The sequence below is a fragment of the Aquarana catesbeiana genome, linkage group LG01 (genome assembly GCF_042186555.1).
Source record: "Aquarana catesbeiana isolate 2022-GZ linkage group LG01, ASM4218655v1, whole genome shotgun sequence".
NCBI lineage: Eukaryota > Metazoa > Chordata > Amphibia > Anura > Ranidae > Aquarana > Aquarana catesbeiana.
The window spans coordinates 102,398,284-102,422,607 of NC_133324.1; the positions used below are offsets into that span (position 1 = coordinate 102,398,284).

The following is a 24,324-nucleotide window of genomic DNA, read 5'->3' on the forward strand; positions in this document are numbered from 1 at the left end:
GCACATAAACTTTAATGGCATCCCAGTCTTAGTCTGTAGGGTTCAATATTGAGTTGGCCCACCCTTTGCAGCTATAACAGCTTCAACTCTTCTGGGAAGGCTCTTCACAAGGTTTAGGAGTGTGTCTATGGGAATGTTTGACCATTCTTCCAGAAGCGCATTTGTGAGGTCAAGCACTGATGTTGGAAGAGAAGGCCTGGCTCAGTCTCCTCTCTAATTCAACTATCAGGATGAGGTCAGGACTGTGCAGGCCAGTCAAGTTCCTCCACCCCAAACTCGCTCATCCATGTCTTTATGGACCTTGCTTTGTGCACTGGTGCACAGTCATATTGAAACAGGAAGGGGCCATCCCCAAACTGTTCCCACAAAGTTGGGAGCATGAAATTGTCCAAAATGTCTTGGTATGCTGATGCCTTAATAGTTCCAAGCCCAACCCCTGAAAAACAACCCCATACCATAATCCCCCCTACGCCAAAGTTTACACTTGGCACAATGCAGTCAAACCCAGACACGTCCATCAGATTGCCAGACAGAGTGATTGGTCACTACAGAGAACACGTCTTCACTGCTCTGTCCAGCGCCGGCGTGCTTTACACCACTGCATCTGACACTTTGCATTACGCTTGATGATGTAAGGCTTGGATGCAGCTGCTCGGCCATGGAAACCCATGCCATTAAGCTCTCTACGCACTGTTGTTGTAGTTTGGAGGTCTGTAGCTATTGACTTTGCAGGTAGTTGGTGACTTGCGCTGACCCCGCTTTGTCATTTTACGTGGCCTACCACTTCGTGGCTGAGTTGCTGTTGTTCCCAGCAGTTGCTTCCACTTTGTTATAATACCACTAGCAGTTGAACGTGGAATATTTAGTAGCAGGAAATTTCCACGGATGGACTTATTGCGCAGGTGGCAACCTATCACGGTACCATGCTTGAATTCAGTGAGCTCCTGAGAACGACCCATTCTTTCACAAATGTTTGTAGAAACAGTCTGCATGCCTAGGTGCTTGATTTTATAAACCTGTGGCAATGGAGGTGATTGGAACACCTTCATCCAATGATTTGGATGGGTGTCCCTATACTTTTAGCAACATAGTGTACGGGCTACTGAGATTTACTGTATATCTCATCTGAACGTCAAGGTATACTTTAATCCCTATTTTCTTTCAAAGCATTTTGCAAGGAAGGAAATTAAAGCCAGGAATCAGGATATAAGGAGAGGATATCTACACAAAACAGCGGAGTGAGGTGACTTTGTAACCCGTAACTTATCATTGTTTTTACTTAACCTGGAAGGCACTTTGAAGGCGTAATAATTGAGCAGTAATTTGATCTGTGATTTGGCTGACAATGCTGCTAGCAATTATCAGTCAGTGCTGTAGAGCAATATTCCCTCCCATACATTATTTCCTGTACTCTCTCCCTCTGTATGTTATAATACCCGTCTGTCCTTCATAGTGCAATAAAGTGATACTCTGTGTGCTCACCCTGCATTCCATAGGATATCACTGAGTGGGCACACAATACACACTGAGTCACAACCTGTGCCAGCCATAGAGGGAGGGTGATCACACTGTGGGCTGTGCACTCTGAATCAGGCTGTGTCCCCTCCCAGTCCATGCTCTGCTACCTTCTTCTATAAGAGTTCAGTACAGCTAGGAAAGCATTTAACCTTCTGCTTGTCTGCTGCTTCCAGGACATATTACTGTGCACAGGAGTTCTATACTTTATATGATGGACAGAAGAAATTGCATTTCTTTGCTCTTCATTATTCAAGGTAATGTACTTCAACTTACAGTTCTGTACCTTATTTTTGTATTTTTTAAATAACTAAAAAGAAAATAACTAAAGCATAATACATCTATAGCACAGAGCTGATACAAACTGTCATTGTGCTGTAATAAATAAATATATATATATATGTATATATATATATATTTTTTTTGCACATTTGGAAATACCAGCATTTTGTATATCTATATATATAGGCATTTATATAGCACTAACTATTTACTTTTACATACATACAGATCCACATTTTTGTTATTGTAATGTATTTATTGCACATTTGAACAAAGTACATATTATAAATATCTATCTATCTATCTATCTATCTATCTATCTATCTATCTATCTATCTATCTATCTATCTATCTATCTATCTATCTATCTATATATATATATATATATATATATCTATATAGATATAGATATATATATATATCTATATCTATATAGATATATATATATATATAGATATATCTATATAGATATATCTATATATATATATATATAGATATATATATATATATAGATATATCTATAGATATAGATATATCTAGATATAGATATATCTATATATATATCTGTGTATACAGTACATATATAAATAATTATTATTGTTTAAAGCTCCGCATATTGTTATTTTTGCACATTTGGAAACACCAATATTTTGTTTATCTATACTTCAATATTATTTATTATATGCGTTTATGTAGCCCTGACAATATACTTAGAGATTTAGATACAGCTCCACGTTTTTGTTATTGTGATATATTTATTGCACATTTGAAAAAAAAATATTATAATGTATATATAATACTATAATTATAAATTTATATATATATTAGAATTGGTTAATGCTCCATGTATTGCTATTTTATTGTACTTTTTGCACATTTGGAAACACCAGTATTTTGTTTCTATATATATATATATATATATATATATATATATATATATATATATATATATATATATATATATATATTTGACATTATTTACTATGGATATTTATATAGCACTGTCAATTTACTCAGTGCTTTACACATTGTGCTTCCACATTGCCAGCCTTTAAAGTGGTTGTAAACCCTAGAGAAAAATAATAAAAAAAAAAAAAACCTGCAAGACAAAGGCATAACGAGCTAGTATGAATTACTTACCTGAGATCGAAGCCCCCGCAGCGGTCCTCGTTCACCGCTCCAGCGGCCAACATCGATCCCGGGGGTTACTTCTAGATATCCGGCCAATCACAGCGCCAGAGCCACGATGACGTCACTCCCGTGCATGTGTGCAGGAGCCTCCGGTAACGCGGTAATGGCACAGTCTAACTGAAGCAACGGCACGTACGTGCCGTTGCTTCAGTTTGCTTAAGTGTACATGTGCCGATGATGTCGGCACATGCAAATACAGGGGATATCTCCTAAACCGTGCAGGTTTAGGAGATATCCAATGTAGCTACAGGTAAGCTTTATTATAGGCTTGCCTGTAGTAAAAAGTGGTTGTAAAGGGTTTACAACCACTTTAAGGAGCTTACAATCCAAGAGCCCTATCGCACATGCCTACTTAAACATACTAGGGCCAAGTTAGACAGAAATCAGTTAAGCTACCAATGTGTCTTTGGAGTATGGGAGGAAACTGGATTATCCAGAGGAAACCCAGAATGCATAGGGAGGACATGCAAACTCCATGCAGATAGTGTCCTGACTGGGATCCTAAAAGTGCTCTAAGGCAGAAGAGCTAAGTAAGATTTTCCGGGACAATTTTCTGCTGAAGCATTGCACCTAAAAAGGTTACAAATTTTTTCCTCTCTACAGAACCAACAGATATCATGCCATGGCATGTTTCTAAAATGTGGATAATGGAGTACTCTGCTTGCACCTAGTTTATATCATTTTATATCACAAAGTTGTAAAGCTAAGCCACTGTGACATCTAAATTTTATCTGCAAATGCTAAAATTGTATTATGAAAGAAACTGTTTAATATCAGTGGCTTACACTTGTGTTCCAGGGGTGGAAAAAGGCAGTTGAGCAGCGTTTTTACCACCCCTTAAACTTCCCTGACATTAAGCAGAAAGGACAGCTGAATGGGGGGGGCAGAGGGTTGTACATGCGCCAAAAAACCCTCTTTGCATTTGGTGGGCAGCAGTACCGCTGCCAAATATGACCCATTCAAATAATGGGGTCACACGATGTACCAATGTACATGGTTGCAACACAGCGATATGTTATTTATAGGGTTTAAGCTGCCAATGAGGAAGAGACATATTGAATAACTATATTTGGAGGTAAAGTCTGCCCAAGTGTAACCTAAGCCTTAGTGCCTTGAGGTATGATGATGAAGACGTTTGTTTTACAGCTTGTTTTAAAGTGTTACTAAACCCAGGACCCTGCATTCACTATGGTAAAAAAGAGAGAGAGGAGCGCCACTAAGTAAAATCATTTATTCACCAATATAAAAACAAAGTATCAACTTACATTTAGGAGCGGTATATAGAACAGACAGATGTGATCCCTGATAGAAGAGGGGGAAGGGAACAGTCAGTGATTCCCCGGGGATGCCTCCAAACACGACGCAGTCTGGCGGGGAGGCCAGGATGGTACACAGCCTGTCTCTGCGGGAGGACGGAGTGGCAGCCCAGGAAGCCTCTGGCAATGTTGTCAATGTGGAGAAAAAACACAACGCGTTTCTGAGCCTGCGCAGGGTCTGTACGGCACATGCGCGCTCCTTTATCAAGTGTCAAATGTTTTTTTTTTGTTCCTGCATTCACTATATCTGGTCTCCCACACAGGGCATTGAAATACAATTGTTTTAGTAAATATAAAGTGTTAAAAAACCTTTTCTTATCAGAAGTATATAGCAGTCTTGTGACTTCTATCAGTGTCTGGTTAAAGCTTGTAAGAGGAGTTTTCATTCTGCACTGACTGCCCTATGAGGATGCAGGACCCCTGTCCCTCTGTCTGGACAGTGCTGATTGGACCTGTGCTCATCACATGCACCCTCCCAAGAAAAAAAAAAAAAAAAACTCTCTAGCAATACACAACAAACTGAGCATGTGCAGCTTGTCCCCTAGTTCTGTACTATCAGGAAATATATTGGGGACAGTAGAAGAAGGGGAGGATCAGAGGAGACAGGATCAAACAGCCTTTTTAAACAATGCAGAGGATTAACCTCTTAGGTTCCACGGTGAGTATAACAAGCATGCTTTACTGCATATACAGACTGATTTTACAGTTGTGGTTTTAGGAACACTTCAAGTAGATGTTTGGAGTGATATTATTTATTGGCCTTGGAGGCACACTGACCTCTTCTTCAAGCAATTTGTGCTTCAACTTTGTCCTTACAATGCTGTGTTTTGTAATTATTTTATGCTCCTGTAAACTGTACTTTTAAACCTCATTCACATCAGTGCGTTGCCTGTGGTTTGTCTGTGGTTTGCACCACACATATGGTTTGAAACACATACAGTACAGACTACAAAGCATTCTTCTATCGCTTTTTATTGTAATGAACTGAAATGACAGGAGTGTATGGAAATGTGTGTGTACTAGTGAATAGAAGATACACTTAGGTAGATGATGTATCCAGAGATGCATAGAATGCATTGCAGCACAAAGACAACACAATGCAAGTAATCCGACACAATTTTTTTTACATGCAAACTATTTTAATAGGTGTGAATAATTTACAGAATTTAAAGCGCCCAGATCCCTCCTTGGACTAGAAACTCATGACATACAAAGAATAGCAACAGAACTACACTTTGATGAACACAGATGAAGCCCTTGAAATGGTTTATTTTATTATTTAAAGCTATTTGCAGGTTTGAAGGTTTGCCTATTGTATATGTTGTTATCTATGTGTTTTTTTGTGTGAATGATAATGGTATTAATATCTTTGTTGCTTCGATATAAAACCTTTTGATGAAAGGTGAAAGTTAAGTTTACCCTTTTTATAGAAGTTTTTGGAAAAAAATATTACCTTTATCAGATATATGTTCTGAATGTCAGGAGATAGGAAGAGATGTGCAAGCTCTTTGATGTTGGGTTTCCAGACACCCCTGGTCTTGAAGATAGTTATGTTCTGTTTTTTGGCAGTAGACCTTGTGACCGCTAGTAGGGTTAAAGAACACATTAAGAGAGGTTTCAGTGAAGGTAAAATTCACTGGAAATGAGGACACTGCTGAAAAAAAAACGTATGATCTAAATTCAGGGGATGTAAGTACAGAAGATAAGGGAGATTAGCAAACTTCTTAAAGCTGCTACCCCCACACACACAACCACAAAGATTAAATGCTTGTTTAAGTCTAGGGTACTAGAAAAAGTAATTTTACAGATCCTCTGCTCTTGCAGGTTCTCTCCATGCCACTAGACCAATCCTCATAGTCTATTCTCCCAGAAGAAGGACCAGCAGTTGCAGGTCCTCTGATGTCAGTACAGTACCAAGGCCATAGTTCTGTAATGGATGTAAGGATGCTGAGGGAGAGTCCACAAGTCAGAATGTAGGGGAGTATACAGTATCTGACAAAAGTGAGTACACCCCTCACATTTTTGTAAATATTTTATCATATCTTTTCATGTGACAACACTGAAGAAATTACACTTTGCTACAATGTAAAGTAGTGAGTGTACAACTTGTATAACAGTGTAAATTTGATGCCCCCTCAAAATAACTCAACACATAGCCATTATTGTCTAAACCGCTTGGGCCCAATTAGCCATTTCCCCTCCTCGGTGTCATGTACATAAGGATGGCCAAGGCTATAAGAAGATTGCCAAGACCCTGAAACTATGCTGCAGCAAGGTGGCCAAGACCAGACAGCGGTTTAACGGGACAGGTTCCACTCAGAACAGGCCTCGCCATGGTCGACCAAAGAAGTTGAGTGCATGTGCTCAGCGTCAAATCCAGAGGTTTTCTTTGGGAAATAGACGTATGAGTGCTGCCAGCATTGCTGCAGAGGTTGAAGGGGTGGGGGGTCAGCCTTTTAGTGCTCAGACCATATGCCGCACACTGCATCAAATTGATCTGCATGGCTGTCGTCCCAGAAGGAAGCCTCTTCTAAAGATGATGCACAAGAAAGCCCGCAGTTTGCTGAAGACAAGCAGACTAAGGACATGGATTACTGGAGCCGTGTCCTGTGGTCTGATGAGACCAAGATAAACTTATTTGGTGCAGATGGTGTCAAGCGTGTGTGGCGGCAACCAGGTGAGGAGTACAAAGACAAGTGTGTTTTTTTTACAGTCAAGCATGGTGGTGGGAGTTTCATGGTCTGGGGCTGCATGAGTGCTGCCGACACTGGAGAGCTACAGTTCATTGAGGGAATAATGAATGCCAACATTTACTGTGACATACTGAAGAAGAGCATGATCCCCTCCCTTCGGAGACTGGGCCGCCGGGCAGCATTCCAACATGATAACGAACCCAAACACACCTCCAAGACGACCACTGCCTTGCTAAAGAAGCTGGGGGGAAAGGTGATGGACTGGCCAAGCATGTCTCCAGACCTAAACCCTATTGAGAATCTGTGGGGCATCCTCAAACGGAAGGTGGAGGAGCGCAAGGTGTCTAACATCCACCAGCTCTATCATGTCATCATGGAGGAGTGGAAGAGGACTCCAGTGACAACCTGTGAAGCTCTGGTGAACTCCATTCCCAAGAGGGTTAAGGCAGTGCTGGAAAATAATGATGGCAACATAAAATATTGACACTTTGGGCCCAATTTGGACATTTTTACTTAGGGGTGTACTCACTTTTGTTGCCAGTGATTTATACATTAATTGTTGTGTGTTGAGTTATTTTGAGGGGACAGCAAATTTACACTGTTATACAAGCTGTACACTCACTACTTTACATTGTAGCAAAGTCTCATTTCTTCAGTGTAGAATAAAATATTTACAAAAATGTGAGAGGTGTACTCACTTTTGTGAGATACTGTAGGTCTAGCACCAGTTGCTGGGGAATCAGAGATCAGGTAAGTAAAACTGCGTTTTCTGGTACCTTAGACATAAATGAGCATTTAGCCATTGCAGTGCGGTGGCAGCCCAACTTTTCCTATCTCTGGAGACTGATTTCAAAATCTGTAGTGCCAAGAATCTTAAAATTCAAGTAACTCAAAAGCAGTCCACTGTTAACTATATCGCCCAATTGGAGACGCAGGTGATAATTTGTTGATAAACACATGACAGCAACTCAAATGATGCGTGGCTTTTGTCCCCCAGGCTCATGAGGTGCTTTTTTCCATTGCAGCATTCTTATATACAAGATATGAAGGTGTTGCTTTTGTGGGTATCTTTGTGAGGAGGACATGAATGAGAAGATGGCAACTATGGTCTTAGAGCCCAAGTTGGCCATTCGAGGCAGTATTACCAGTTCCTGCTTAACATTGCATAAAGAATTGGACATTTTGTCAAAACCTATGGTGTGTGGAGAAAGTTTGACAGATGGGAGATGACACAATAGAAATTCTGAAAGCATGAGTTAAAAGTGGCGCCAAGATTCTGAAAAGACTTATACCTAAAACTGAAGCAGGAGCAATAAGGGGCTAGATTGCTGAGGGCTTCCTTTGTCACATTTAGAATGTTCAGTTTTAGACTGTAGATCACCAATTTTTAAAACATGGCCTGGGGATCACCAGTGATCCACGAGCAGGCAACAACTGTTCATTGGTGGAAGTTGGCCTGAGGGGGGGTTGAGCTTACATACGGCATCCACATCAGAATTCTTTAGTTGGTATTTTACTATCAGCCTTGCATTAACTGGATACTTTACATGGAAAGGAGAGGACAGAGTATTGGAAAAGTGGCAGAGTGGTCTTAAGTGAAGTAAGAGAAAGAAAAGAAAAGTAGAGAAAACAGCTTTACAAAGCAGGGGCATCTGATAAAGACAGACCTGTAGATAGCAAAGCAGAAAAAAAGAGGAACAATATGGGGAAACTGCAAGAAAGATGCACATCTGATTGTTGAGTAGGGATGAGCCGAACACCCCCCAGTTCGGTTCGCACCAGAACATGCGAACAGGAAAAAAGTTTGTTCGAACACGCGAACACCGTTAAAGTCTATGGGACACGAAAATGAATAATCAAAAGTGCTAATTTTAAAGGCTTATATGCAAGTTATCGCAAGTTCGCCGAACAGCAAACAATTTGGGGTGTTCGTGGCAAATTCGAATGCCGCGGAACACCCTTTAAAAGTCTATGGGAGAAATCAAAAGTGCTAATTTTAAAGGCTTATATGCATGGTATTGTCATAAAAAGTGTTTGGGGACCTGGGTCCTGCCCCAGGGGACATGGATCAATGCAAAAAAAAGTTTTAAAAACGGCCGTTTTTTCAGGAGCAGTGATTTTAATAATGCTTAAAGTCAAACAATAAAAGTGTAATATCCCTTTAAATTTCGTAGCTGGGGGGTGTCTATAGTATGCCTGTAAAGGGGCGCATGTTTCCTGTGTTTAGAACAGTCTGACAGCAAAAAACCCATTTAAAACTACTCGCGGCTATTGCATTGCCGGTCCGACAATACGCATAGAAGTTCATTGATAAAAACGACATGGGAATTCCCCACAGGGGAACCCCGAACCAAAATTAAAAAAAAAAAAAAATGATGTGGGGGTCCCCCTAAATTCCATACCAGGCCCTTCAGGTCCAGGCCCTTTAGGGGGACCCCCACGTCATTTTTTTTTTTTAATTTTGGTTCGGGGTTCCCCTGTGGGGAATTTCCATGCCGTTTTTATCAATGAACTTCTATGTGTATTGTCGGACCGGCAATGCAATAGCCGCGAGTAGTTTTAAATGTTTTTTTTTTTAAATGTCATTTTGCTGTCAGACTATTCTAAACACAGGAAACATGCGCCCCTTTACAGGCATACTATAGACACCCCCCAGCTACGAAATTTAAAGGGATATTACACTTTTATTGTTTGACTTTAAGCATTATTAAAATCACTGCTCCTGAAAAAACTGCCCTTTTTAAAACTTTTTTTTGCATTGATCCATGTCCCCTGGGGCAGGACCCAGGTCCCCAAACACTTTTTATGACAATAACTTGCATATAAGCCTTTAAAATTAGCACTTTTGATTGCTCCCATAGACTTTTAAAGGGTGTTCCGCGGCATTCGAATTTGTCACGAACACCCCAAATTGTTCGCTGTTCGGCTCGAACTCGAAGCTCATCCCTATTGTTGAGATTGGACAGTAAAGATTAGATAAACCTATGGACTGTTCTTAAGAGAGTTCTTAGGAACTACCGTTCTTAAGAATGTATTAATAGTTAATCATTTTAAAGGCTAAAAAGTGACATATTTGTTCCACTACAAAATAGTGGACCATACCATACAACACTGTTGCATACCATGGGGGGCATAAACAGGAAATGATAGAGAGGCGCAGAATTTGAAGAGATAAAGAAGTAATATTATCTGTGATGCAGTATTGTCAACAGGTTAAGATGGACTGTTTAGTTGACTTGTCATGGTGGTGTATATTAAAAGCAGCTATATAAGTATACCCAAAGATTATGAAAATCCATTATTTTCTACAAGTAATGTTAACAAAAATGTTAATGTTAAAAAAAAACAACTACTACCCACGCTAAAATCATTTGGTATATTCCCTTTGGTTCTTTAAGAGCAGTATAGAAGAAAGCTGCTGAAATCTTCTAAATCAGAGGTCTCCAAACTTTCTGAAGAAAAGGTCAGTTTACTGTTCTTCAGACTTTAGGGGGCTGGACTGTGCAGAGTGGGAGTAAACAATGGCCGATCTTTGGTATTAAGGGGAGAAGGAGTTGGTGTCAGTGGGAGTAATAATCCCCCATTTTTGTTGTCAGTGGAAGGAATAGTGCCCCATTGTTGGTGTCAGTGGCAGGGATTATGCCCCATTATAGGAATACTACCTCAAGGGCCGGGTAAAGGCAAGCAAAGGGCCACATCTGACCCCAAAGCCACAGTTTGGAGATCACTTTTCTAAATATTAAACAAATTGTGACAAGCAAGAAAACTGAATGAAAATTTGAGTCTTGGTTTAGGGTTTTGAGCAATCGTTTGAGAAGTGGTACTTCAAGGATGTGCCCAAGTTTGTGGTACAACAGTGTTAAAACAGCTGCTGAAAGTGAGAAAATTCAAGGCAAAATGAAAGTGCCTGCGAAAAAGCCAACCTCAGATTTAATAATACTTACCAAGCTAGTGATCCCCTGACAGCCTTTTTTCTATCACAGCCCCCAATATAATACCCAGTGTTAGCTGGTGTCAAAGCCTGAAGGGATTGGTGATATCACCCTTCCATTGTGTGGCACTGTTAAGGCCACAGGACTGCATCATGGAAAGAGGTCACATGCTCCCATACTCACATGGAATGGGCATTTAGTGCTGGCAATGGAGGAGGAAGTGAAAGTGAGTTTGCTTTAGAGTAGGGATGAGCTTAAACGGGTTTTGACACAAGTCTGAACCCACCTGAGCTATCCCGCCAGAAAGCTGTCATAGACGACAGCCAACCATAACAGTGGAGGCATTGCCTGCTCTGGAGGCACACATATGCAAGGGACGTGCATACATGTGGCTGCAGGGCAGGGAATACCTCAACCGTCTACAATTGGTGGCTGGCTTTGACAGGTTCCTGGCGAGATAGCTCAGGCGAGTTCAGTCTCGTGTCCAAACATGCCTCAGCTCTTCTCTGTTGGAGATGTGAGTATCAGTTTCTTTTAAAACTTCTTTTTCTATCAGAAATTACAATTTTTAAAAGGAGATCAGTAATGACAGCATACCTCCCAACTTTTTGAGATGGGAATGAGGGACACCTATCAGCAAAAGTATGCAGGCATAGGACACACCCCTTGTCACGCCCCCTTAAAGGAGAATTGTACAAAAAACCTACAACTGCTTTTTTACCGCTACTATTCCTTTATACTGGCTTTTGGAATTTACGAATGCAGCAATTTAGAAATCAGATTAAAAGTTTAGCACTGGAAAACACTTTTTGATAGATAAAAAGTGCATTTTATATACATCTCTATAGATCAGACCAAAATGAGGGACAAATGAGGATGAGTGAGGGACAAAGGGACATTGCTCCAAATCAGGGACAGTCCCTCGAAATCAGGGACAGTTGGGAGCTATGTGACAGCCCTCTGTTTGTTTCATAAGTTCTTCCTGTTTGAATATCTTGGTGCAGCATTCATGTCTCCTGTGCCCTGACTGTTTCCAGATGCCAATCACAGAAACAAATAAAAACTGAACATTTCAGGTACGTCACTACATATGGCTGATATTGTTTATAGAAACTTCTAAGGTTCACACTTCTGCATCTGCATTTTCATGTGTTTTTCATGCATTTTTTAAGCATTCCCATTGAAGTGTATGGGGCCAAAAATGCACATTGTCTGACCAAATTAATTGCCTGCACCTTTTTCCAAGTTGACACATTGCTTAGGTGTAAATGGGCTTCATAGACAATAATAGGATTACTCCTGTTCTGCACTGTCGTGCAACAGCTGAGGCACAACAAGACGCACAAGTGTAAATGGGGCTTTAGTTTTGTAAAGCAAAGCATGTAAAACAGGATCAGTTTCCTCTTACTTAGTTCATGATTTCTCTCCTTGCACTGTAAATCCTGAAGGCATTGTTTGAACTCCCTCTGAAAATGAATATGTGCAGTTGAACATCACAGTTTTACTGATGGGACTAGGGTTGCACCTATACTGGTAGTACCAGTGCCGATACCAAGTATTTGCACGAGTACTTGTACTAATGCAAATGTTCCGATTCCTGAAACGGATACCTTAGTGGTTAGATTTGAGCCCATCCAAATTGAATAGGCTCAAATCCCACTGCAAAGAATCCCATGCGATTTGAACAGGAATGCGGTGTCATTCCTGTCTGAATCGCATGCAGTTCTCAAACCACTCCTGTTTGAACCCAGGCTTGTCATGGTGACTACAGACTGGGTTTGCACAGGAGTGGTGCGGGAAACCACATGTGATTCAGACAGGAATCACACCGCATTCCTGTGCAAATCACATGCAATTCTTTGCAGTACGATTTGAGCCCTCATTTTGTATGGGCTCAAAATGCACAGCAAAGGTATCGGTACTAGGTATTGGCGAGTATTTGACCGAAAGTATCGGTACTCATACTCACAGATAAAAATACGTTATTGATGCAACCTAACAGGGACCATTTGTCATGGTAGGAAAGGAAATACCTATGGATACACCTTGTTGGTAGGATCGCTAGGTATTATTTAGGTGAAAACATAGCATATAAAAAGAATTAAACCTTTTGTTACAACATGAATATGTACAACAATATAATTGATATAAATGTGTGGGTTTTCTAAGACCATGATGCCCAAGCTGCAGCCGGGGGGTGCACATGCCGCCTATTGGCCTTTTTATTGGGGCCTTGGGGCTCCTGCAGATGCTAATCTGTGTTTCCCTATTGCCCTGTTATGACAGTGATTTCTAGCAGTGTTACACAATATCTCTCCTGTCAATGACTGTCTCCTAGAGCATGTTCCCAGTCTCCAACAACTCCTACAGTACAGTCTCTGAAAGTCTCCTGCAGTATGTTCACAGCCTCTGACCATCTCTTGTATCATGTCTGCAATCTCTGACCACCTCCTGTATTATGTCTCCAGTTTCTGCCAATTTCATTTGTAATGCCCACAGTCTCTAACCAACTCTTGTATCATGTCTGCAATCTCTGACCATCTCCTGTATTATTTCCATAGTCTCTGGCCATCCCTTGTATCATGTCCGCATTCTGTGTCCACCTCCTGTATCATTTCCACAGTCTCTGACCATTTCATTTGTAATGCCCAGTCTCTAACCAACTCTTGTATCATGTCTGCAATCTCTGACCATCTCCTGTATTATTTCCATAGTCTCTGGCCATCCCTTGTATCATGTCCGCATTCTGTGTCCACCTCCTGTATTATTTCCACAGTCTCTGACAATCTCTTGTATCATACCCACAGTCTTTGACCATATTCTGTTGGCAACGTCCCGTTGCCCACACAAAATGTGTTGCTGTCATGGCAGCCACAAAGTCCGGTGAGTTTGCATTTCACTTGATAGTGGCGGTTCACACAGTTGGACATCACTGCTATACATCTCTCTCACTGGATTGGTGGCTTCAGTTATTGAATGCTCTTTATGTATATGGACTATTTCTTTGATATTACCTTGGACCACCTTCTATAATCAAAAGACAATACAACTATGCCTATGTGATTCCTCTTTTCTTTTTTTTCTGTGTCTTATCGTTCATTTATTTTAATATTGTGCTTTTGGGTGCTACACTCTTTATGGGATATTCTGTTGTGTGTCTGCATTTTCTAGTACTGAATATTCTGTGAATTTTATGTGCAGTGATCGTCCCTTGGTGATGTCAGGGGCCACACTTTAGGCCCCCTTATATTTCAAGAAAGTTGACCACCACTGCTCTACAATACCCAGATATCCATCATTTATTAGAACTTTCAAATGATTTATATAGTAAATTGTGTTTTCTAGCTGTAGCTATGTTTAGCTGATAAAGCGGGATGTTTTTGTTCCTTCTAACAATCAATGGATTATAATGTGACAAGGCTATAATTTGCACCCAGCTTCAGCAACATGTTTGTACTTGGTGTATTCTCATACAAACAAACCATTGCGTTTAGTAAGATGTTGCAGTGAAGTTTTATTGCAGAATTTCTGTTCATTGTCCCATACAAAGTATTTTGCACAATTGCCGATATCTATGAGAGAGGAAATGCTGAATAATTGTACTCGGAGATGCTTGTGGGAGCTTGCAGCGTGCAGATGTTGTGGTGGGAATGGTTAGGATATCTCTTGCAGCGTACTGCAGGGGTCACCAGCTGTGTTGATATTAGCTGCTTTTAAATGTGAATCTGTGATGAAATAGGAGAATGCAGCCTAGCGTCCTCCTGTGTGTTCACATATGTAGAGCTGTCAGATATTCAGCAGGATACTGCAATCTTGGATCTACCTATTTATCTACTTTTTAAAGAGAACCTGTCACCCATTTAAAAATTGCTGGTTACAGCACAGATAATTCAAATATTTGAACCACTTAAGGAACGAGCCTCTTTTTGAGATGTGTTGTTTACAAGTTAAAAACAATTTTTTTTTGCTAGAAAATTACTTAGAACACCCAAACATTATACATTTTTTTTCTAACACCCTAGAGAATAAAATGGCGGTCGTTGCAATACTTTCTGTCACACCGTATTTTCGCTGCGGTCATACAAGCGCATGTTTTGTTGGAAAAAATACACTTTTTTGAATTTAAAAATAAGACAACAGTTAAGTTAGCCCAATGTTTTTTTATATTGTGAAAGATGATGTTACACCAAGTAAATTGATACCCAACATGTCATGCTTCAAAATTGCACCCACTTGTGGAATGGCGACAAACTTTTACCCTTAAAAATCTCCATAAGCTTCGTTTGAAAAAAATTCTACAGGTTGCATGTTTTGAGTTACAGAGGAGGTCTAGGGCTAGAATTATTACTCCCACTCTACCGATCGTGGCAATACCTTACATGTGTGGTTTGAACACCGTTGTCATATGCGGGTGCTACTCACGTATGCGTACGCTTCTGTACGCGAGCTGGGCGGGATCTTTTTTTTTCTTATTTATTTTACCTTTTATTTTTTATTTTTACACTGTTTTTTTAAAAAAAAATTAAATGTATCACTTTTATTCCTATTACAAGGAATGTAAACATCCCCTAAACATTGCTAATGCCTACAGATGCCCTGCTATCACGCGATTTTATTCTATTTTGTTTTATTTTCTTTGTGATCACGTTTTATACATCATAGTGCACTGTCTAGCACTTTTTTAGCTTTTCAATAAAAGCTTTTCCTAACGGATTCATGCCCTATGTGGAGAATTTTTTATTCTTGTCTCCTTTCATGAATGGGACTTTGTTGAGCTCTAACCAGTTCTCTTGGCATACACCTTCCATCTGAGAAAGACATCCGGATTGATTGGGAACCCCTATACTATCAAACGGTGATGGTCGTCTTGGATGTGACTCCACATCGGGATCTCTTCAGCCAGATATCCTCGGGATCGTTGGATCCCCCAAGCCTGTAAGACACTCCACCGTATGGTGACTGTGTCCACCTTTTCTGGTAAGGTTATCCATTGCTACCACTTGCTATCTCCATTTGAAATCTAGAAGATCCATACGCAAGGTGTCTCCTCATACAGAACTGGTTCCATCCCTCACCCCTGTGGAGCTTTGGCACCATTTATACCTATGAACCCCCTTGCATTTACGAACTGTTACATTATTCATTTTATTTTATTTTATTTATGAACTTTTTTCTTATTTACCTATATGTTAGAGGTTCACCATTGATATACATAACCCATTAGTTATAGGTTATGTTTCCAGCACTTTTTCACAGTCACATGTTGAACACATATAATTGATGAAGAAATTAGATTTTTTTATCAATCAATTATTGTAAGTATGGTAGCATAGGGATAGAAAGTGAAGTAAAATCTCTCATGTAAAGTCATACAAAGCTGTAAATATTTGCAAAAGTAATATACAGAAGTAAAGTAAAGTAAAAGTAAACCAAGTAAAACACAGAACACATTAATAGCATCGGTGTAAGCCTTATGTTCAGATAGTGAACATCTAATTATAGATGGAGAGCTGCATGGTTACAGTTATAAACTAAAGCCATTCCTCTATGACGAACACTTGAAAATACATTTCTAGGATAGGATTACATATGGTTTGTTAGTTATTCATTTTAAAGAAGAAATGTTATGAAATTTTCCCCATATTATCCTTAAATTAGCAAAAAAAAACCTGACCAAGGTTCCAACCAAGAATGAGCTAGTTAGGTCCACGGTTCAGCAGAACTCAAGGGAAGCTGTTGCCTGATTTCATCTCCACTGGCCCAATCAGCTATGGTCAGGGCATATTTTGGGACAGGAGCAAACAGGAAGCGGGCCTGATCTGGGCAGAACCACCTTAAAAGTGAATGTAAATTGGGTGGGTCCTCCTGGAAGGTGGGCATATCAAGTGTGGGCCATGGACAGGGGTGAGAGAGAGTGGCCTGAGAACTGGGATGAAGATGCTGGTAAGTATGGAAACATAGAGACAGAAAGTGAAGGAAAATCTCTCATGTAAAGTCACACAAAGCTGTAAATATTTGCTAAAGTAAACTGGTTTGTTAGTTAATAATTCTAAAGAAGAAATGTCATACATTTTTCTCCATGTTATCCTTAAATTAGCAATAAAAACCTGACCAAGGTTTTCTGCTGGCCCAATCAATTGTGGCCAGGGCATTCCTTGCTCTGTAAACTGCATGTATGCAAAGGGGAAGGGATGCTTGGTGCATCATTGTCCTAATATGACCACAGGGCCATATTAAATCAATGACATTGAACAAATGTGGCCACATTAGATCAATGATGTCACAAGCATCCCCGTCCCCTAGCGGACATGCAGCTATGGGGTAGGGAATACCCCAGCCACAGCTGATTGGTCCATTGAAGCTTCGCACAGGTTCTGCTGAAATAGTTTTTGACTGAGTTTGGACCAAAAGCAGGTCATTCTTAGTTCTAACTTTTAAGCAGTCTATCCTAAATTAAATAAAAAATGTTGTGTCTGGAGTCCAACCTTGATCTTTTGTTAAATTGCTTATACAAATATCTTTTTTGCTGACCTGACTGATGCAATTTAATAAAAAAAAAAGGAGCTGTTGCCTATGGAAACTGAATCCATGTACTATTTTCCTAAGATGGAAATCAGGTAAGCATACAGTATTAGCTGAAAAGAGGAATTCCAAAGTCGCCTTTAAGCAATCCCCCATTGTCCAAGAGAGGAAGTCAGGGCTGGGAAATATATTATTATTATTATTAGTATTATACAGGATTTATATAGTGCCAACAGTTTGCGCATCGCTTTACAACTTGAGGGCAGACAGTACACTATCAATACAAATCAATACAGGAGGGATCAGAGGGCTCTGCACGTTAGAGCTTACAATATGGTATAGATTGAGTTGATCTCTGGAGCTGAATTATACAGTACAAACTTTTATCCAAGTGTGCATAGCAGAACATGCTCCAGCAAAATCATCTTTGATACCTGCCAAATAAAGGTATAAAGGAAAAACAAATATTAGATGCAGTGTATTTTTAATTGGCCTACATCCATGCAGAGGAGATGTCTGTGCTTGCCTGTTCTGCCTGTACAGAAATGAGTGGAGGGGAATGTATGTCTGCAGGGTGTGAAGCTAAATACGGACATTTCGACACACAATTTTACCTTGTGTGAGCGGCTGCTTTGTCATACTTTATTGTGCTGTTTGTTTCAGCAGACTTCTCTGCCTATTCTGCATTTCTGTGTAGAGTCAAATCCTTCTTTTATTCTCCCAGACCCCCCCCCCCTGCACAGGCCCATTAAAAAAGAGTTTATAATAGGGCTATTCACTCTGTGTGAGATGGTCACTAGTTAGAGTTTAAGAGGCTGGATATACGACTGCATGTGTCATTCATGCCTATATGCCAATGTGCCATGAATACACAGCTTGTGCCACATGTGTAAATGGTTACATTTTGTGCTTTATAGATCTATGTCAGGATATGGTCTCTGATGTCCATGAAATAGAAGAGGTCAATGACCTTCGTATTAGTGAACCTAATTCTACTGTTTCTGGAGAGGTCACAAAAACCATATGGTATAGACCCAGTGTTTCTGAACCTTTTTTCAGTCAAGGCACTGAAATTATGGAGTGTCTCGAGGCACCCAATACTAAAATGGAAAAACGATTCTAATAGTTTTAAATAATACAGCAACATCCACACAAGTAGGACACCCAACATTAGAGGTCATTTATTCTTCTAAAGCAGGGATATGCAATTCGCGGACCTCCAGCTGTTGCAAAACTACAAGTCCCATCATGCCTCTGCCTCTGGGTGTCATGCTTGTGGCTGTCAGTCTTGCTATCCCTCATGGGACTTGTAGTTCTGCAACAGCTGGAGGTCCGCTAATTGCATATCCCTGTTCTAAAGCAAATACACTTTTGCAAACTGGTACTGATTAGTATTCCAATGTTTCTCTTCGCATTCATTTTTTCTCCATCACTCAGCTAATGTGAGCCCAGTGCCTTAGAGGGGCGGGGGGGGTGGGGAATAAAAGAAGGACCCTGTGCAGGTGATCCTCCCTATCAACTGATGATGTAATTGGTTGTTGGGATGCCGACGGCTAGAAGGTCGTAATAGTGTACAATGAAAGCCTGCAGCTTTGTGCAGCTATAAGACAGGCTTCATACACTTGCTGGCTTGTATAACGTTTTTTGGGCAATTTCTAGGCATTTTGCCAAGGCACCCCTGAAGAGGCCTCAAGGCACCCCAACCTATGTATTTTTCTCCTCTTATCCACAAAAAACATATCCACAAACCCAGGCAAGTCAGCAGTGTTCTGTAAGAATTCGCTGCTCCACTGCTGCTAACTCGGTCCCACATCACCATCTTCTACAAGAAACCCATCAGCAGGCAGCCAACTGCCAAAACCAGGAAGAGATAGCTGCCTCCCGATGATGGCACATGTGGTAGAGGGTACACCATGGCCTCCTAGGATGTATGGTTCTCAGAATTCTGTGGGAATGATTTATATATGCTAAACTTTGCCTGTTCCACACTGCCTTACTCCTTGTGCCATGCTATACAGCAGGCATTACTAAATGGCAGACCGCGGTCTGGATCTGGACCAAATCAATGTCTCATCTGGACCCCTGTGTTCCCACCTTTTAGGAGTCGTTCTGCCCACAGCCATCATTGGTGCCATTCTCACAGAGCAGACAACTGGCGGCAGGACAGCTCTAGACGGGGGCTGCCCGAGTTAACAAACGACAACAAATGCTATACATTCTCTATTCTGCACTGCCTTACTCCATGTGTCATGCTATACATTCTCTATTCTGCACTGCCTTACTCCATGTGCCATGCTATACATTCCCTATTCTGCACTGCCTTACTCCATGTGCCATGCTATACATTCCCTATTCTGCACTGTCTTACTCCATGTGCCATGCTATACATTCCCTATTCTGCACTGCCTTACTCCTTGTGCCAAGCTATACATTCCCTATTCGGCACTGTCTTACTCCATGTGCCATGCTATACATTCCCTATTCTGCACTGCCGTACTCCATGTGCCATACTATACATTCCCTATTCTGCACTGCCTTACTCCATGTGCCATGCTATACATTCCCTATTCTGCACTGCCTTACTCCATGTGCCATGCTATAAATGTACTGCTCTGCATGCCTCACTCCCTGTTCCACATTGCCTTCCTCTATGTGTGATTCTATACATTATGAAATATTATATTATTTTGCAATAGTGTCAAAGAAAATTAATATAAGCGGCGCTAAAGTGACACTTAGAATGTGATAAAGTGAATGCCTGTTTGCACAGACCTACAACATAAATAAAATTGCAATAGTATCACAAAAATCACCCTGTGCCAATGGTGAAAATAATATATGTGTACATAAAGTCCATAAAACCATTGATTCTGTGCAGGATTCTTTAAATTATCCACCACACCACAAGTGTCAGTGATTCCTCTCCCGTCAGATGAAACACTCACCAAAAAGATATGCCTCACACTCTCGTGTTTGGCAAACAAGCGTGATAAACCTCACAGGAGGGTTTAAACGAATACTCCAAATTCCATCCGTGTAGATACAAGATCATTCCACATGTAAATAAAAATTGCACTGATAGTGTGATATCGTAAAAGCAAATTTAATAACCACTGTGTACACTTCAATCATTGCACTCACATGAATCTCTTAAAAACGAGCAGTAAATCACAGCAATGTCACATCAAAACTTCCAGTGTAAGCCCAAAACCAGTGCAATATAGTCACGGCGGACCCGAGGTGTGCGGATGAAATCTCACCACCACTCGCTATAGTTCACTCCTCGGGCTTGGATCTCCACTTCCTGACTCGGCTCAGCGCGTCCTACGTCACACGTTGCCGTACAGCCACTCCCCAACATGTTTCGTCACACCGACTTAATCATGGGATTCTATACATTCCCTGTTTTGCTCTGCCTTACTCCATGTGCAATGCTACACATTCCCTGTATTGCAATGCCATACTCTGTGTGCCATGATATACATTCCCTATTATGCACTGCCTTACTCAATGCGCCCTGGTATATATTACCTATTACGTACTGCCTTACTGTATGAGCCATGCTATACATTCTCTATTCTGCACTTCTTTACTCCATATGCTATGCTATAAATGTACTGCTCTGCACTGCCTCACTCCATCTGCCATGCTATACATTCCCTGTTGTGTGCTGCCTTACTCCATGTGCCATGTTATACAGTATGCTCCCTGTTCTGTACTGCCTTCCTCTATGTGTCATTCTATACATTCCCTGTTTCGTTCTGCCTTATTCCATGTGCCATGCTACGCATTCCCTGTATTGCAATGCAAAACTCTGTGCACCATGATATAGATTCCTTATTATGCACTGCCTTACTCAATGTGCCATGGTATATATTCCCTATTACGTACTGCCCTACTCTATGTACCATGCTATACGTTCCCTGTTCCACACTGCCTTACTCCATGTTCAATGGTAGACATTCCCTTTCTGCACCTCTTCCTGTATGCCATACTGACAGGAACAACAGCGCTGAACCTGGAAGTGACATAAAGCCTTCAGTCAGCTTAAACTGATTGTAAAGCTACAATTTAAATCTTTTTAAAACAACAAACATGTTTTGCACAGAGTAGCCGTGATCCTGCTCTTTTTGGGTCCCCCACCAACACTCCTGGCTCCTCCATACCATCAAGAGCCCATCATAGCAAGCTGATTGCTATGGGGGCACTCATGCGGGCTCGCTCCCGAGCCAGCTTTGTGTGTCCATAAACACACAGAGTGCAGCTCAACCCTGTTCCCCGTTCCCTCCTCACTGGCTGTAATTGACAGCAGCAGGAACCATTGGCTCCCATTGCTGTGTCTGAGCTTATGAGGAGGGAGAGAGCCGCTGCTCTCATGCACATCACGGGAGCATGATCAGGCTTAGGTAAATATAAGGGGGAGCTGCACTCAGAAAATGTTTTACCTTAATGCAAGAATATGTTAAGGTAAAAAAACCTTCAGACTTTAGAACCACTTTAACAAATGTAAAGAAGGATGTGCAAGCAAAATGCACCACTCTTCTAAACATAGCAAATGGAGCAGATGCTTCGACTAATTAAAAAAAGCGTATACTTTTTACCTGTACCCATGTACCCAATAAAATATCTTTATTCAAGAGCATCCATGTTGCCAGCCTTTCCTAATTTATAATTAAAAAAAGGAGTGCAAGCTTATTGCGTGCCTTAGCTTTGTCTCAATACTAAACACTGAAATTTAAATATTTATTCCAACCTCTATATCATTTATGAACAAGTTCAACAGAACCCTGGGGCACCCCGCTTACAACTCCAGACCATTCCAAAAATGCCATTGCTCACTACCCTCCTACACCCACTTTTCTATCCATGTACATACAACATGATCAATGCCAAAATACCTCAATTTGTAAATTAAGCATGAATGTTAAAATGTTGGTCTTGCAAGAACCAACATAAATCTATGTTGGTTACCACGTATGATACTGTTGTCACTAGCAAATTCTTGGATATACTGTAGTTTCGTATCATTCCTTCCAATAGTTTACATACTATGGATGTTAGACTGACTGGTCTGTAGATTCCAAGTATATATCTCAGCCCTTTTTTTTGAACATTACAATATTTGCTTTTTGTCAATCTGCTTCCAGTCAGTAAGCTGCCCCTAAATATGAGGAATGATGGTTGAAAATGATAAACGCAACACAGAGAACAGGAGAGCTGAAGTTGCATGGTCTGATCTTCCTGTCCATCCTTGCCCTGTGTGCCTGGAAACTTTTTTGTAATGCTGGCAACTATGAAACTGGCATTTACAGTATGCCACTATAGTCTAAAGTTCACGCTTGTGCATTATTTAGTTAGCCTGTCTAATTGCCTCAAAAATGTAAGTGAAGTTATCCATCAGCAAACAGCTATGTGGTCCGCATGCAGCCATGTGTTTCCTTGTCTTGTGTGATTATGTGGTGTTAAAAAGAACTCTGTGGGGGATTTGTACTGAGAAATAATGCCGCCACTGAGCTCTTATCAATATGTGTAATAACTTCCTGTGCTTCCTTTGTGGACCCTGCGTAGAACTATCTGCTTCTTTGTTATGTACTTTTTTCAGAAGAATTAGATTTGGAAAGTTTCCTGTCAGCTAAACCAGCATCCTAATGAAGATACAGACAGCCCAACAGAGGCTTGAACCCTTCCTTATGTTCTCTAAAATCAAATAAAATATTAGGCTGGAGTTTCACCGCAATTGCGGTTTTATTTTATTTTTTAATATCCCCTCGATTGGCTCATTCACACTTGTGGCCACTGGATGATAAAAATAGGTGGGTGAGCCACAGTCTTACAGCTTAGCGAGCTTTGGCTGTACTTCTCCTGAAAAAGTCACCATTATGCAGCACCCGCCCCCACCCCCTCAGCTCTCCTATATACTTACCTGAGCTCAATGTTAATCCAGTGATGTGAAGGAGAGTGGCATCACTGTTCTCTTTCGCCTCACTGGCTCAGACACGACCATTGGCTCCTGCTGCTGTTAATCACAGCCAGTGAGGAGGGAGCAGGGGCGGGGACACACAGAGTGAGGCTTGGGAGTGAGACTCATAGCAAGCAGTTTTGCTATGGGGGCACTCAGAAGGGGAAAGGAGCCTGGAGTGCTGGTGGGGGACCTGAGAAGAGGAGGATCGGGGCTGCTTTGTGCAAAACCATTGCGCAGAGCAGATAAGTATAACATGTTTGTTATTTAAAATAACAAAAATGTACCTTTACAATTATTTGAATTAGTTTATAGATCTAGTTTAAGGTTTAAATGGTCACATATATCACATAGGCTATTTTCCTGTACCTGGGGGGCATTGTTTCAATAGTATCTGCCACCATCAAATTAGCAATTTGCAAACAATACCGCTGCATAAAATACAAATTCCAACAGTGCATTCAAAATTCCTTAAAGGATGTTTCACAAGCCCAAGGTGGAAGCAAAACACAAATGTCTGGGCACCTAACTCTTAGGTATACGCGCCAATTAATCTAGTAAGGGGACCATGAACTAAACAGCCCAGAGGAATCCACCCCCGGCCATAACCCTGAACATACACAGATTAAATTTTGGGTGATTCGGCAGCAATTTGTTGCATGTTTGACCCTGACGGTGCCACTTAGCTCAACAAAGGTTGATTTTTTTAGTTGACTTTTAAAGAAAGAGTAGGGCTGATCAAAAGAAATCTTAATTTGTATGGCCAACTTAAAGTAGAAGTGACCCTAACACTAAAATCTCTGCATCTACAGACATCGACGATCTAACACTAACCTATCTAGCCCTCTAAAGAAGAAACTGCTATACATACCTTTTTTGAAGCCGATCTAACTCGATCCCACGCTGAGCTGTCA

General features: G+C 40.8%; 1 protein-coding gene across 1 annotated transcript in view; it reads left to right on the forward strand.

Annotated features, from left to right (window-relative positions):
* The first annotated feature begins 1,612 nt into the window (after positions 1 to 1,612).
* Positions 1,613 to 24,324, forward strand: part of ITGA2 (integrin subunit alpha 2) — a 236,103-nt gene continuing 213,391 nt past the window's right edge. The window contains exon 1 of the mRNA XM_073622309.1: positions 1,613 to 1,772. Within this exon, the coding sequence (XP_073478410.1) occupies positions 1,727 to 1,772 (46 nt within the window). The 5' untranslated portion in view covers positions 1,613 to 1,726. The remainder of the gene's footprint in view (positions 1,773 to 24,324) is intronic.